Raw genomic sequence first — 16320 nt, 5'->3', positions numbered from 1 at the left:
TGCAATCGTCTCCCCTAGGTTCGATCTTCTCCCCTATTCCACCTCACTCCTGCATCCCCTGGTACCTGTTCCCTGAGCTGCTTCCACACATCCATTTCTCCAGAGCACCACAGCTCCTTCCCTTTATCCCTCTCCAGTATTGCCTACTCCAGACATTCAAAACTACGAATCCTCCCCCATCCCAAAATCGATTTAAAAATCACCAAAGGGTTTTTTCTTTTGACTCTATTTGCAGTTCTTTTGCTGACGGTCTTGTTTTGGGGGCTTTCCCAGGACAGTTTTCCAGCTTTTTCCCCAAAACACAATGGCTAGAAGCTTATTTTGTTGGGGGGGGGATGTGTATGTAGGGGGCGGGGTAAATGAAAGAAAGCGGAGAGTTTCCCATAATCCCATGACTCCTGGAGCCTGGGTTTGACACCAACATGGCAAGACTGGCGATAAAACCCTGCCTTGTGATAACCCTGCCTTCCTCACAGGTGATGCTCAGGCTTTGATCCCTTAAGCCTCCTCACCTGGTGCCCCCTTTCCCCCTCAGCTGCCCTAAATTCCCTTCCCTCTTTCTCTGCCCCTTCCTCGGGTCTCAGCTGCCCTTTCCCCTCCTCTGGCCCCTCGCCGAGCTCCCCTCCCCCCACTCAGTCTCGCCCTTCCCCCTCCCGAACTGAGTCTCTGTCTCCACTCTGCAGCAGGGGTCAGGCAGGGAAACCCCGTATGCGAATGGTGGGGGCACGAGCAGGAGAAGGAAGGCGCAGTACACGATCACATCTCTAACTGCTGCAATATCCTTCCGCCTTCGCGGCACACAAAATAGTTCCAATCTCCGCCCGCTCTTCTGGCTCTGGCAGCCTTACGAACCCCCACGGGAAATATCCCACCCAGTTTGAATGGGGACATCCGTGACACGGGCGAGCCCTAAGCGGGGCATATTTGTGGCTTAGACTGTGGGACGATATACGGATTCCTCCGCGGCGAAAGGCGGTTCGAGTTCCGGCGGCTGCATGGGTATATAAACCAGGCGCCGCGGAGGCGCTGTCTTTTCAGTTGAGGAGAGAACAGAGGTGGGGGTTGGAGACCGGAACATGTCAGGTGGTTCCACGGATTATAGCAGGTATTGGGGGCTGAAAGGTGGGGGACTAGTCGGGGCCTTCGTGGCTTTCTTTTTTCTCTTGAGGCGATTTTAAAGGTCAGCGAGATTAACGCGGGACGAGGTGGGGCGTGTGATGCCGGCTCTTTGCCGTTGGTGGGAAATACCATCCCAGGTGGTTCCCTCCAGTTGTCTCTTGGTAGGCACGTTCTTCCCGCAGCTTGTCCGTTTCGGGGACCCACCCCCGTGCGGCCCAGCATGATTTAGCTCCGAGAGGAGCCGGCCATGACGCTTCAACTTTGAACCCCCCCTTTCCCCGGTGTCCCGTTGGTTCACTCCGGCGTTTCATGGGCCCGGCTTCGGGCGAGTCCATTTTCACGCAGAGCGGGAGGGGCTCGACGCTTAAGGCGATTGCCGGGCGCATTCCTCCCCTTGCTTAGCGTATCCGATTTGCGCAGTCCCAGGGGTGGAGCTCTCGCGAGAGTTTGCTCGTCCTGGCTGAGGCAGATGGGGCGGCACATAGAAGCCGGAGAAAACTCTCTTCAGGCGAGGTGGCCCACATAGGGCAGCTCTTTTGCCTTCTCCCCGGCGGGGGCGACAGCGCCCAGCCGGCAACGCTCTTAGAGCAGGGTTTTTCGCTGCCCTGGGAGTGCTGCATGCTGGGAACTGTCGTCTCTGCCCTGCGCCTGTTGTGGCGGAGGCGGTGCGGCGTGTTGAGGCCTGCTGTCGGCCTTGCTGCGGGGAAGCGTGCTGTGCTGCTGTAGTTAGCTCTGGGGGTCGCTGCAGGGTAGAGGTGTTTTGCTGATCTTACACTGTGGCTTAGGGGTGACTGAGCCTGGCACAGAAAGTTGGAGTAATGGCATCGATGCTAATGAGGAGAGGAGACTAGTTCCCATGCTGGGAAAATACCAAAGCATCTTCTAGAGTAATCCATCCCTGGTTCAAGTTCCAGTTTGTTGTGGGCAGTGCTAATGCTATCGAAGATACTGAGGTCTTGATGTTCGTGCAGATTGTTAGTTGCAGAGTGTTAACAGCCTGCTTTTTCTTGGCAACAGAGACCATGGCGGCCCAGAGGGAATGGACCCTGATGGTATCATTGAGGTGAGCAACTGTACAATACACTTTAGACTCAAATCAAATATGGAGGTAGGTGATCCATGTAGTAATCTTTTTGTTTTTTTTCTTACAGAGCAATTGGAATGAAATTGTTGACAATTTTGATGATATGAATTTAAAAGAATCCCTTCTCAGGGGTATTTATGCTTATGGTTTTGAGAAACCTTCAGCTATTCAACAGAGAGCTATTATTCCATGTATCAAAGGTAGGCAAGCACAAAAGTCTACTGCATCTGTCTGCTAATGGTGACAAGACAAGTTAACTAGAAAAGAACTTTTTAAATGTATGTACTATGTAGTTATTTTTAAAGTGTGGTGATGATACTTACTTTTAACCCTTGCTTGAACAAGTGAGATGATGATATACCATCTTTCGGGACTGATCTGAAATGGAGAGCTCTTAATTGCTGATCACTTATTTCAAAAGGAATAGAATTAAACTAAATATGAATAACTTGTGTAGGAGCAGTAAATATATATATCCTACTTTTTTTAGGGTATGATGTGATTGCTCAAGCTCAGTCAGGTACTGGCAAGACAGCCACATTTGCTATTTCCATCCTGCAGCAATTGGAGATTGATCTCAAGGAGACCCAAGCACTAGTATTGGCCCCTACCAGAGAACTGGCTCAACAGGTATTGATAGTGTAGTTAAAAAAGCTGCTTGCACATTGCATAAGTTTCAGGTTTCACAACTGTGTAGGACAGTTAACAGACTTTTCAAAGGGGTCTGTAACTAATATCCATTCAGAATCCTTGCCACTTTGAGTGTAATGGGGAAACAAAATAGCTTCTGTTTTAGGTTTTCCCTGCTCACATGAAGGGAGTTCAGATGTGACTTGTTTGGAGGTGATGCTGGGATAAGGGGCAGGTAACAGCTGATATGCTGTGTAGTTCTGAAAGGGCATCTCCCAGCAAATGGTGAAATCTTAAAAATGAAATATTAAAACATGTTCTGAGTGGAAATAAAATGCACTTTTTGAAAACAACTCAAACTTGTGTGCAGTTGTGCAACATGAAAACTGCAGTGCACATGTGATCAGTTCATTGTCTTGTGGTGTATTTGTCTGACCCATGCTGTGTTGCATGTTTACTTTACCTCAAAGTTTCAGTACCATTTTTCTCCTTAAAATGGAGCTGCTTTAATGAAGCTCTAGACTACATTAAATCCTATACTGTTAAAAGTGGCTCTAAGAATTCTTTGATTTAAGGTTTAATGTGATACATAAAAGTGTAGGTACTAGACTTATAAAATGTTTTGCAATTTGGTTTTATACTATATATAATTTGTTTAGCACTCTTAAGTGAGAATTTTTACTTCCTCATACCAAAGATTAGAGTCAACTGTGCTTGGAGGTAGAGTTGTCCAAATATGATACCTTCTGGAATCTAGAAAAAATTGTGGTATCAGATCAGTTATAGTTTTTACTGATCCTATACTCTCAGTGAAAGCAGTAGCAAAGTGAGACTTCACTGGGAACAGAATTGGACATTTGGCCTTAAAGCTGAGGATATTTGATTCTTGCCTAATAAATCTGAGTTTACTGCATAGTTGTGTACTCTGCCTGCCTGACGACAAAATGTCATAACTTATTTGCAAGCTGTTCTGCTAGTGCACAACACTAGTGATGGTTTTCTCAACTCTGCCGACACTTTGCAGTTTGGCCTCTGAAGGGAAAATTCCTTAAGATACCTTAAGGAAAAGATCTAGGATTCATTTGATAATAGGACTGACTCCTTTTCTTAAGAAAAGAACTAGCTTAAATAAATTAACCCAAGAAATTACCATGTTGATGCCATTGGTGGGCTTTGTTCTTTAGTGACTAATTTAAACTTGGGGGAGATTAGCAGCAACTTTGACCCAGTTTCCATACCAGACAAGTGCATGGTCCTTGTTCAGAACTGAATAGTGAATATAGAAATTAGTGTTTTGGAACTTAACTGGATATTTTTAAAAACATACTGGAAGTACTGACTTAAGGATCTTTTATTTTAGATACAAAAGGTAATTTTGGCTCTGGGAGACTATATGGGTGCAACTTGCCATGCTTGTATTGGTGGCACAAATGTTCGTAATGAGATGCAGAAGCTTCAGGCTGAGGCTCCACACATTGTGGTTGGAACTCCAGGTCGGGTGTTTGATATGTTAAACAGACGATATCTTTGTAAGTACTGAATTTAGTTTCACTACTTTAGCAACCAGTATATTCACATGTGGAAGCTGCTTGATGGTTTCAATTGACAATGCAGAAAGCAGGCTTTGTAATTTCTGGGGTTCAACCTTCCAAGTAAATTGTGGAAGAAATGCATATTAAAGGCAGTAGATATACCTGAACATTCCATTTAAAAATATTACTGTTCAGCAGTTGGAGAAGTTAAGTATGTTTAAAACTTTGCATTAGATACATAACTTACAGGGTGTGAAACTTAAAAGGGGAGTGAAGTGATGTTTTACCATCTTTCGGGACTGACTTAGAAATGATGATAAAAGTTTATACTGATCACTCATAAAGGAAGAGGTGGTGATTCACAGCCATTTCAGATGCACTAAACAGTCTCCTTAGCATGCTTTATGAAACACTTCTCCCTTTCTCCTAGCACCTAAATGGATCAAGATGTTTGTCTTGGATGAAGCAGATGAAATGTTGAGCCGTGGATTTAAAGATCAAATTTATGAAATTTTTCAAAAGTTAAGCACAAATATTCAGGTAAAATCAGAATTTAGTTATAACTAAGATGAACAACTTGTGTTAAGAAATGCAGGATAAGTTACAGTGTAGCTGTCAAGTGCTGTATTGTCCTTCCCCCGCTCAAATAAATTGTTTCATATCCCTGACTGCCTTGATTCCCACAGTAGACAGGGACACTTAGTCTCATACATGTAATCTGTCTTCACTTAACCATGTTAGATTAATTTCAATGTTAATCAGTTGGGAATCATATTTAACTATGGTTTCTGCTTTTGAGTGCTCACTGCACAAAGCGCTCTCTTGAATGTTGGTGGTATTACGCATTTAGGGTTAGTACAGTACCTCTGAATATTGGTGGTTTTTCTTACAATTTTAGAAGCATTTCTTCTTGGTTTGTACTGTATCGCTTAGGTTGTATTGCTGTCAGCCACCATGCCGATGGATGTGTTGGAAGTGACCAAAAAGTTCATGAGAGATCCTATACGTATTCTGGTGAAAAAAGAAGAATTGACCCTTGAGGGTATCAAACAATTCTATATTAATGTTGAAAGAGAGGTAGGTGCTAACTTCATTTCCTTTGGCTGGAAGTATTTAGAAGATGTCTTGTTTTTCCACCTTCTTGTTAAAGCACTGTGCTAAAATTACAGAAACCAGGGCTGAGCCTTGGTTTTTGTAGTAATGCTAGCAGAGTACACATAAGAAGAAGAATAAATATGCACTAGATCCAGAATGACTTGGGTGGACCTCTTTCTTAATGTCCAGTGTCCTATGTCTTAGGATTTGGTGCAATAATCTTTGTGGAAACTTGCACATATGCTTATTTTTCATGTTGTACCTACATAATTCTATATACTGAAACGTTAATTTGATGATGGGGTTTTCTGTAGTTCTTGCCCTGCCATACTAAGATTTTTTTTACTTAGTAACTGAACTTGTTTAGTTAATACAAATTTAATTACCTGGCACTTTTTCATAAACTTTGCATATATTTAGGAATGGAAGCTGGACACTCTCTGTGACTTGTATGAGACACTGACCATTACACAAGCTGTTATTTTCCTGAATACAAGAAGAAAAGTGGATTGGCTTACAGAGAAAATGCATGCAAGGGACTTCACAGTCTCTGCTCTGGTGAGAGTTGATGCTTCATCTTATCTAAGACATCTCATGCTTGTGATCTTGTAGGACTGATTAATGTATTCAAATCTCCATTTCACTTGGGCAATGATAGACACTTCAGTGGTAATGATTCTAACAAATTCAGAAACTCTAGTTCTAGGCACCAAAACTGGTGCTCTTTAAAGTGAGAAGCAGGTTAAGTTACAATGTAGCTGTGAAGTGCTGTATTGTCGTTCCCCCTGCTCAAAACAAAATGTTTCATACTATCCCTGCCTGCCTTGATCCCATAGCAGATGGGGACGCTTGGTCTCATACACATTTAAAATAAGAAATAGATTTTTCTGTTCTGGAATACTGAGATTGTAAAAGTTCTCATTTTTGATTTCTGCAGCATGGTGACATGGACCAGAAGGAACGAGATGTTATCATGAGAGAGTTTAGATCAGGATCAAGCCGTGTCTTGATCACTACTGACTTGTTGGTAACTATCCCAGTCATCTTAGCATATGCACAATGTGCTTCAGGTGGCATGTGACCAGAATTCATCACCAAATTTGGTCCATTGGTTGGATCATTAGCTTCCCCAGCTTGGGCTGGGTACTGATGGGAGTGCAGTGTGAACACTGATCCATGCCCCTAAACATCTCAATTACCTTAATACTGCATCTCCCCAGTGTTTGTTTAGCATGTTCACACTTGCTGCCCAAAGCTTCTTGACTTGGTGAAGGTTTCTGTAACCGAACCACTCAAGCTCTTGGAAGAGTAAAGACTACACTCCACTATGGGCTACACGGTTGTAGTTCATCACTATAATGTGGTCAACAAAATAAGGAGTAAATTTCTTACTCTGAAATGTATGGGCTTGTATTAAAGAGTCTCTGCATTGGCTTCCAGGCTCGTGGCATTGATGTGCAACAAGTTTCATTGGTTATAAATTACGACTTGCCGACCAATCGTGAAAACTACATTCACAGGTTAGTTGCTGTAGTGTTAAATCAGTGAATGTTTCTCCTAACTTCACTGCTTCAGACTAAATCACAAGAACTTGCATCCTATTTTCTACACATTTCTATCTGTGTAACTTGAACAAACCCACCCACTGCTCTGGGTTTTCTTAGCCCACTCAGTGGGGCTGGGGGAGGATGGGGGACTAGAAGAGTGTATCCAACCATACCAGGAAGGGCATACCCATCTAAAATATCAAACACTAAGTACTGACTAGTACAGTTGTTTCCATAATATTTCTGAAATGGGGGAGGGGCAGAGCTTCTTGGTTAGTCAATGAAACAAAGCAGTGGGAAAACTTAGATGTCTTAGTCTGTCTTAGCATTGTTGCCTGATCCATTCATTGCTGAGGTGTAGTCCAGTTGGCATCTGCTACTGAATTAGAATCTTCTGCACTATATCTTGTGGAGCCTCAGAAACTGCAAAAAATCATTTCTAACTGCAGTGTTCATGCCAAGTCTAGTTATTGATTTGTCCACCACATCTTACTGCTTTAGGCCATAGCTCATTTTTCTTGGATTGCTGCTGCTGTTCACTTAGTAGGCTTCCATATTGTTAGCAACTTCAGCTGGGATAGTAAGAATGTGTTGACTTCCTGAGAGGTCTAATTGTGCTGTTTTTGTGCCTTCATCTGTTTGTTCTTGGTGATTCCTCTTACGGTGGGATTCTTTCTTCTGTAGTGTGTTTTTTTTTTTTTTTTTTTTTTTTTTCCTTCCTGGTAGCAATTTCAGTTTTGTTTCCCTAGCTCTAGTTAAATACTTCTAGTGGCTTTGTCCTTAAATTAAGTAAATTGTACTCTGTTACTTGATGTAAAACAATACAGGAGTCGGTAGCAGCAGTTGATGACACAAGATGGTGCTCAGAAACGGCGTTGACCTAATTTAGGACGTGGATTCGTAAGCAGCACGCTGTTTGAATAAAGAGCGAGTTGGTATTTATATACTTGTTTTTTATTTTGTCATGATTATTCACTTTGTTTTGTCATGTATTTTAGCTCTTACAGAAAAGGTGTTTCACATTGTCCAGTTTTCCATGAAGGAAGCAGAACTGTTGGTGGGCTGTCAACTCACTAAAATTAATGTGGTGGTGTAATCTGTCTCTTACTTAAAACACTTATACAAAAGCAGTGATTTTTAGCTTTATATTGAATCTTGTCTTGGGTTTCCTTGTCAAACTGATAAGTTTTCCCACTGAAAACAGCATCTTAAATACAAATATTTGATGTTTTCACAGTGAAATATGAACATTTATTCTACGTTACAGAATGTAATTGGAATACATCTGTTGCTGACTTTAATATTTAGCCTTCTTGAACATTTACCTGTGCACTAGGCTGACCAAGCTCTCTGCCCACACTTGGGAAATGGATGAGGGTGGCTAGATGTGTAAGTTTCATTGCTAGCCATTCTCAAAGGTGCAAGAGTGAGAGGGTTGAAATGACTTTGCACTTCATATCACAACACCAAAGAGCTACACTGAAATTATTTTGCAGCCAAAACAGTAATCTTTCTCTACTGCTGTCTACAGGTTGGATATTTCTGAAGGTTGGCACTAACAGCTAATTTTTCTTGGCAAAATAATCATTTTTGACTAGCATCTAGTACTGTAAATAAGGATAAACTGGCCTTTGGCAAATAAGGCCAGAAGAGACCATAGTGATCTTCTAGTCTGATGTCCTGTATAATATTGGCCCTAATGTCTCACCCTCCCCTAGGAATTTGAATCTTTTAGAAAAACGTTTTTTAAATGTCTTCTGTTCTGTGCAGAATTGGACGAGGTGGTCGTTTTGGCAGGAAAGGGGTGGCTATAAACTTTGTTACCGAGGAGGACAAAAGAATTCTTCGGGATATTGAGACTTTCTACAATACTACAGTGGAGGAGATGCCCATGAATGTGGCTGATCTCATTTAATCCCTGGGATGAGAGCTTTTTTGAATGCAGTGCTCGCTGTTGCTGAATAGGCATTCACAACGTGCATTGTGCTTCTTTCTTTGGGGATATATTGAATCTTGTCTCAATGCTCAACGGCTCCAAAATACAGATTTTTTGATCAGCGAAGCGACACTTTTTTGTCGTGAGCTCTTGTGGTGAAAGCCATTGGCTTTATCCACTTTAGGGTTAGACTGTTGGGGTTGGGTGGAAAGTCATGGGGTCTGTACATTTTTTCTTAAATTTATTTCCTAGTTCAGTAGAAGTGGTTGTATTAGATGTTCTTTATCATTTAATAATTTACTTATGGACTAAACGATATAAGTGCTGTATAAAGTCAGCCAATTATGTTAAACTAGCATACCTTCCTTTATTGTATGTTTTTTACTTATACTTTAGATTGAATTGGAAAGGCCTTTAAAAAATATATAAACTTTTTATATAGAGTATTCCAATGCATTTTTGTTTGATATGTATTTATTCAATAAAATATTTAATTAGTGGTAAGTGTGATCTGGACCCTGTTAAGCCCCAGCAAGCAAGCAATCATACTATTGTCTTAGGTAGGGTTAAACCCAGTAAAATTGCCATATTGCACATGTCTTAATGAAGTTTGAATGTTCAATTAAAAAAAACTTCTATATTCACTTAAAAGTGTAAATTGTTTTTGACTGACAGTGTCTTTCATTGAGTGGAGGTAACATTTCATTTTGATCAGACTACCAGCATTACAGTAATCTTATTTCTTCTCCAAGCTTGGCATTTGACTATAATCACCAGTACTGCTTGTCATGACCCTTCTTTCTGCTGCTAGTAGAGAGGGCTCCATAATCACTTTCTAGTAAAGAAGTGAAACTACAGCTCAACCCAGGAACAGCTAAGCCAATAACTAGCCTGCAGGCCCAGCTCAGCTATAGCCCAAGGGCAGCTCCTTGTCAAGGGTGTCTGGACTACTGGCTCACTAAAGTGGCTAGACATCCCATAGAGCTGTTTTGTTTTTGTTTTTCCACTGGGGAAGAGCTCCACTGCTAACTGCATGGGGCAGGGAGGGGAAAGCTCAGGACAGTGCCTCTTAAACTTTTGTACCAGTGTGACCTTTCACACAGCAAGCCTCTGCATGCAACCCCCTATACATTAAAAAAACTAACAAATATATTTAACACCATTATATGCTGGAGGCAAAGTGGGGTTTGGGGTGGAGGCTGACAGCTTGTGAACCCCTGGCTTTGGACTTATTTACAGGCAATTTCTACACTTATGCTAAATAGCTTATATGAGTACAGCTTTTAGTCTGATTTCTATAACTTGTAATAGAGCTATCTGTTAACTGTAGGGCTTTGCACATGTGCAGCTACAATGTAATGCATGTACTTAAAAAGCTAGTCTAGGCAAGCTCTTGTGGTTTTTAACCTTTCATTCATGGACCTCTTAAAAAAAATTGCAAATGCAGGTGCAGACCCCTTGGTTACCTTAAACAGTCTGGCTCCCAGGTTGTAAACCAGGGGTCTATGGTGGTAACAACTTTGGGTTGTGATGGAGCTGCCAGGGCTGGTGTTAGATTTGTTGAGGCCAAAGCTTGAGGGCTGGCAGGGCTCAGGATTATAAGTGGCAGCTGAGTGTGGGCTTCAGTCCCCACACCTGTCTTACATGAACATTGCTTAAGAGGCATACTGAAAACTAGTGTGGTTACTCCTAACTCACTCTTACCACTGTACTACATAGTCAAATGACTCTGCTTGAGCAGTCAGTAAGCAAGGTGGTTATGGGAATCCTATTCCTTGCTGCTGCAGGGATAGTGACAATTTCTAGTCAATTTTTTTCATGAAAACAAAGGTGGTAGGATGACCAGTAGGGGACAATGCCAGTCTGTGGAATTGGGGTGTTACAGCCTCAAAAAGCTATGGGCTGCTTCTGGTTGAATTTGTAACTTACTCTCCAGCCACGTCTAGACTACCCGCTGTACCGGCAGGTTAAAATCAATTGCTCAGGGATCACTATATCGCATCTAATCTAGACACGATATATCAATCCTGGAACTCCGTCAACCCCAACGGAGTTCCAGAACTGACACAGAGAGCCAAAAACATCGATCCCGTGCCGTCTGGATGGGTTAGTAATCCGATCTTAGATATTTGACTTCAGCTACATTATTCACGTAGCTGAAGTTGCATATCTAAGATGGATTTTTCCCCCCCTAGTGTGGACCAGCCCTAAAACTGCTAATAGAAGCAGGGAGTAACATAGGCCCCTTGGCTATAGAACTCTCCAGGCAAGGGGAAAGCATACAGCAAGGTGAGAAGCTGCAGACCCAGGCATGTGGACATTGAACTTGCAAGTGCTGCAGTGATAAGCTGCTAGCTTTAACCCTTTCCATCTGTAACAGTCATTTTTACTCCCTACCACTTTCCCTCAATATAAGCCACACCAAAAAAAGTCAACTAATAGTTGCTACAATCACTTTATGCTGCTTGTCATATACCCCTTTCCATTCTCATGTATAAGCTCTTCAGGGCCTAGGGCCCATTCTTTATTATATTACCACACTGGACTAGCTCAGTTTGTCTTACTAGAGAGACTATCCTTTAGCTACCCAAGAATTATAATTCTTCCTACTATCTTTCACCCACTGTTGTTGGAAATGTTTTCAGTTAGGCTGTATTAGCCAAAATACCCTGAAAGAGGATGAGGTAGTAACTTATTGAACCAACTTCTGTTTGTAAGATCAAAAGTTTGTCTTACCAAGAGCCCAGACCTGTAGAAGATCGCTATAATCTCACCAGAAAAGTTGATCCAATAAGATACTACCTGAGTCATTCTGGGACCAGCACAGCTAAAACACTGTATATGATTCTTTGACCATGGGATGGTGTTCCAATGAGTGCTAGGCAGAGACAGGCTCCATTTAATGAAACGAGGGAAGAGCATCTTTGCAAGCAGGCTGGCTAACCTAGTGATGAGGGTTTTAAACGGTTCAGCAGGGGAAGGAGATCAAAGCCCTAAGGTAAGTGGGATGCCAGGAGGAAGCACCTACAGGAGAGTGCGAGATGGGAGGACTTGCTGATCATCCTGCTTTTGCAGTGTGAGGTAGGAAGTTATCTTAAGGGCCTCTACACAGATGCAAGAAGCCTGGGAAACAAGCAGCAAGAACTGGAAGTCCTGGCATAGTCAAATTATGTGATTCAAACAAGAGACCTGGTCAAATCACATGACTGGAGTACTGTCCTCAATGGATATAAACTGTTCAGGAAGGACAGCCAGGGCAGACAAGGTGGAGGAGTTGCATTGTATGTAAGAGCAGTATGACTGCTCAGAGCTTCAGTATGAAACTACAGAAAAACCTAAGCATCTCTGGATTAAGTTTAGAAGCATGAGCAACAAGGGTGATATGGGAGTCTGCTATAGACTATCAGACCTGGGAGATGAGGTGAACGAGGTTTTCTTCCAGCAACTGAACAGTTACTAGATCACAGGCCCTGGTTCTCATAGGGGACTTCAATCACTCAGATACTTGCTGGGAGAGCACTACAATAGTGCACAGACAATCCAGGAAGTTTTTGGAAAGCGTAGGGGACAATTTCCTGGTGCACGTGCTAGAAGAACCAACTAGGGGCAGAGCTCTTCTTGACCTGCTGCTCACAAACAGGGAAGAATTAGTAGGGGAAACAAAAGTGGATGGGAACCTGGGAGGCAGTGACCATCAGATGGTTGAGTTCAGGACCCTAACACAAGGAAGAAAGGAAAGCAGTAAAATACAGACCCTGGACTTCAGAAAAGCAGACTTTGACTCCCTCAGGGAACTGATGGGCAGGGTCTCCTGGGAGAATAACATGAGGGGGAAAGGAGTCCAGGAGAGCTGGCTATATTTTAAAGAATCCTTATTGAGGTTGCAGGAACAAACCATCCCTATGTGTAGAAATGGCAGGTGGCCAGCTTGGCTTAACAGTGCAATCCTTGCTGATCTTAAACACACAAAAAGCAGCTTACAAGTGGAAAATTGGATAAATGACCAGGGAGGAGTATAAAAATATTGCTCAGGTATGCAGGAGTGAAATCAGGAAGGCCAAATCACACTTGGAGCTGCAGCTAGAAAGAGATGTTAAGAGTAACACTAAAGGTTTCTTCAGGTATGTTAAGTCAAGGGAAGTGTGGGCCCCTTACTGAATGAAGGAGGCAACCTAGTGACAGAGGATGTGGAAAAAGCTAATGTACTCAATGCTTTTTTTGCCTCTGTCTTAACAAGGTCAGCTCCCAGACTACTCCACTGGGCAGCAAAGCATGGAGAGGAGGTGACCAGCCCTCTGTGGAGAAAGAAGTGGTTCAGGACTATTTAGAAAAGCTGGACAAGCGAAAGTCCATGGGTCCGATGCACTGCATCCAAGGCTGCCAAAGGAATTAGTGGATGTGATTGCAGAACCATTGGCCATTATCTCTGAAAACTCATGGCGATCGGGGGAGGTCCCGGATGACTGAAAAAAGGCTAATCTAGTGTCCGTCTTTAAAAAAGGGAAGGAGGAGGATCCAGGGAACTACAGGCCAGTCAGCCTCACCTCAGTCCCTGGAAAAATGGAGCAAGTCCTCAAGGAAATCAATTCTGATGCACTTAGAGGAGAGGAAAGTGATCAGGAACAGTCAGCATGGTTTCACCAAGGGCAAGTCATGCCTGACTAACCTAATTGCCTTCTATGAGATAACTGGCTCTGTGGATGAGGGGAAAGCAGTGGATGTTTTATTCCTTGACTTTAGCAAAGCTTTTGATACTGTCTCCCATAGTATTCTTGCCAGCAAGTTAAGTATGGGCTGCATGAATGGATTATAAGGTGGATAGAAAGCTGGCTAGATCATCGGGTTCAACAGGTAGTAATCAAAGGCTCCATGTCTAGTTGGCAGCCAGTTTCAAGTGGAGTGCCCCAAGGGTCGGCCCTGGGGCTGGTTTTATTCAATATCTTCATTAATGAGCTGGAGGATGGCATGGACTGCACTCTCAGCAAGTTTGCAGATGACACTAAACTGGGAAGAGTGGCAGATACGCTGGAGGGTAGGGATAGGAAACAGAGGGACCTAGACAAGTTAGAGGATTGGGCCAAAAGGAACCTGATGAGGTTCAATAAGGACAATTGCAGAGTCCTGCACTTAGGACAGAAGAATCCCATGCACTGCTACAGACTAGGGATCAAATCGCTAGGCAGCAGTTCTGCAGAAAAGAACCTAGGGGTTACAGTGGACAAGAAGCTGGATATGAGTCAACAGTGTGCCCTTGCTGGCAAGAAAGCTAACGGCATTTTGAGCTGTATAAGTAGGAGCATTGCCAGCAGGTCGAGGAATGTGATCATTCCCCTCTATTCGACATTGGTGAGGCCTCATCTGGAGTACTGTGTCCAGTTTTGGGCCCCACAATACAAGGAGGATGTGAAAAAATTGGAAAGAGTCCAGCAGAGGGCAACAAAAATTATTAGAGAGCTGGAGCACATGATTTATGAGGAGGCTGAGGGAACTGGGATTGTTTAGTCTGCAGAAGAGAAGAATGAGGGGGGATTTGATAGCTGCTTGGAACTCGCTTTCAGGTAGTTGAAAAGAGGATGGAGCTAGACTGTTCTCAGTGGTACCTGATGACAGAACAAGGAGTAATGGTCTCAAGTTGCAGTGGGGGAAGTTTAGGTTGGATATTAGGACACAGTTTTTCACTAAGAGGGTGATGAAGCACTGGAATGGGTTACCTAGGGACGTGGTGGAATCTCCATCCTTAGAGGCCCAGCTTGACAAAGCCCTGACTGGGATGATTTAGTTGGGGTTGGTCCTGCTTGGAGCAGGGGGTTGGACTAGAATACCTTCTGAGGTCCCTTCCAACCGTGATATTCCATGATGACTGAAGACAATTAGGATCTTCTAGTTTACCCTGACTGACTACTGAAATCAAAATGTTGAGGGATTCTACATATAAAAGTAGTGTAGCAATGAAATTTTACTCTCAACATTGAAAATAGTCTGAGGTTGGGAGGTTTTATAGGAGCCACACATTTCTGAAAATCCTATTAGGCACCTAACCTGCATCCTTAGGTACTTAAATATCCAGCCCATACTCCACCAGAATTAATTTTGTACACTATTGAAAGACTTAAGTATACACCCCAATGCACTTACTATGTACACTTAAGGAAAAGCTTTCATTTGCTTTTAAAAAGGGTATTCACATAGACCAGAGGTTCTCAAACTGTGGTCCGTGGACCACCAGTGGTCCATGAATAGGGTTACCAGATTGCAACTGTGAAAGAACGGGACATGGGGGGCTGGGGGAGAATAGGCAACTATACAAGAAAGTCCCTAAAAACAGGACATCTGGTCATCCTATCCATGAGCTCCATTCAGGTGGTCTGCAGATAGTTCCCTCCAGTCTAAGGTGCACACTTGGGCAGCTGCACACAAAAGAATGAAGGACCACCCACTTAATCAGTGGAGCCGCTCAGGCATGAGGTGGTGGCCTTGGAGGGGGCAGTGGGGTGAGAAGACAGGGTGTGGGGGGGGGGAATTTGAGATGTGCAGGGCTGCAGCAGCCAGAGAAAGATGCAACCTTCCCCAGCTCAAGGGCTGTGGCTGCCAGGGAGAAACCCACCCTCCACCCCTTCCCAGCCTCAGCTCTGTGGCTGCTGCAGCAGGGGAAAACCTCCCTTCCTTCCCAGCTCAATGGCTGCTGCAGCAGGGGAGAGAAGGCACATCCATCCCATTAGAAATGTAAGACTACAGATATTAAAATACGAGTTGTGTGCCTTTATTTGTAGAACAAAAAACATTAAGGTTTGTTTTTTTTTTTTAAATAGCACTTTTATCCAAAGTGCTTTACAAGAGTTAGCTAATGGTACAAACAACAATTGGAAAGATCATTAAGTGGTCCACCAAGACCTTCAGTAATTTTCAAGTGGTCTACAAAAAAAGATTGAGAACCACTGATGTACTTTTGGGTAGCCTCAAGTTTGTTAAACATGTAACAGAAACATGTAAGGAGTTTATAAGGGTTTGAGATTTTAACATTAAAAGTATTTTATACAAGAAAATGTATAATTTCACCCCACAGAGTTATGTTTTCAAATGGTAGGTCTCTCTTCAACTCTATTAAAGGGGCATCTACTCTGTGGAAGTAGAGAAAGAACAGTAATATGAAATGTAGACTGGAGTCTCTTAAGTGAGAAAAACAAGGTATCAGGATGACCTATGTATAAACAAAATGCAGCTGTTGCTTATTGTCTGTAACAAAAGTATAAATGCTGCTGTAATTGTTTACCTGTTGAGAGACCTGTCTATGAAGGGGAGACCCTATGTCCTAGTGCACTCTCTCCCTGCAGTAGCTGCTAAACAGAATAAAGTATCTGACTTTGCTGCACCCAAAGA

The 16320-nt window shown here is 43.0% G+C and overlaps 1 protein-coding gene and 5 non-coding genes across 8 annotated transcripts; all 6 read left to right on the top strand.

Annotated features, from left to right (window-relative positions):
- Positions 1-988: 988 nt before the first annotated feature.
- EIF4A2 (eukaryotic translation initiation factor 4A2) lies at positions 989-9594 on the top strand. Of its 3 annotated transcripts, none has more exons than XR_007775814.1 (12): positions 989-1105; positions 2137-2182; positions 2271-2403; positions 2694-2833; positions 4194-4362; positions 4796-4905; positions 5299-5442; positions 5881-6018; positions 6398-6487; positions 6901-6980; positions 7835-7938; positions 8778-8875. XR_007775814.1 is itself a non-coding variant. In XM_050964294.1 (11 exons), exons 1-11 carry the CDS (start codon positions 1077-1079, stop codon positions 8920-8922), a joined length of 1224 nt encoding a protein of 407 aa, XP_050820251.1. In that variant the 5' UTR covers positions 989-1076; the 3' UTR covers positions 8923-9594. The 3 variants fall into 3 exon arrangements, 1 of the variants encoding a protein (XP_050820251.1); XR_007775813.1 differs by having other exon boundaries at positions 7835-7942; positions 8778-8874; XM_050964294.1 differs by lacking the exon at positions 7835-7938 and having other exon boundaries at positions 8778-9594.
- On the top strand, positions 2546-2614 carry LOC127057341 (small nucleolar RNA SNORD2). Its single transcript, XR_007776071.1, has one exon. It is a non-coding gene; the product is annotated as a small nucleolar RNA SNORD2 (small nucleolar RNA).
- On the top strand, positions 4634-4704 carry LOC127057343 (small nucleolar RNA SNORD2). Its single transcript, XR_007776073.1, has one exon. It is a non-coding gene; the product is annotated as a small nucleolar RNA SNORD2 (small nucleolar RNA).
- On the top strand, positions 4955-5078 carry LOC127057373 (small nucleolar RNA SNORA63). The gene has a single exon (XR_007776096.1). It is a non-coding gene; the product is annotated as a small nucleolar RNA SNORA63 (small nucleolar RNA).
- LOC127057339 (small nucleolar RNA SNORA81) lies at positions 5501-5681 on the top strand. The gene has a single exon (XR_007776069.1). It is a non-coding gene; the product is annotated as a small nucleolar RNA SNORA81 (small nucleolar RNA).
- On the top strand, positions 6196-6323 carry LOC127057372 (small nucleolar RNA SNORA63). Its single transcript, XR_007776095.1, has one exon. It is a non-coding gene; the product is annotated as a small nucleolar RNA SNORA63 (small nucleolar RNA).
- Positions 9595-16320: the final 6726 nt, after the last annotated feature.

Source organism: Gopherus flavomarginatus, chromosome 8 (assembly GCF_025201925.1).
Source record: "Gopherus flavomarginatus isolate rGopFla2 chromosome 8, rGopFla2.mat.asm, whole genome shotgun sequence".
In the NCBI taxonomy this organism is placed as follows: domain Eukaryota; kingdom Metazoa; phylum Chordata; order Testudines; family Testudinidae; genus Gopherus; species Gopherus flavomarginatus.
The sequence above is the reverse complement of the archived record's forward strand: the minus strand, read 5'-3'. Positions and strand labels throughout refer to the sequence as shown.

Bases quoted from the DNA above. Each gene is read 5' to 3' on its own strand.
- EIF4A2 (XM_050964294.1), top strand. From the start codon at position 1,077: ATGTCAGGTGGTTCCACGGATTATAGCAG. The intron at 5,443-5,880 runs GTAGGTGCTAAC...GCATATATTTAG, and splicing joins ATATTAATGTTGAAAGAGAG to GAATGGAAGCTGGACACTCT. The intron at 6,019-6,397 runs GTGAGAGTTGAT...TGATTTCTGCAG, and splicing joins ACTTCACAGTCTCTGCTCTG to CATGGTGACATGGACCAGAA.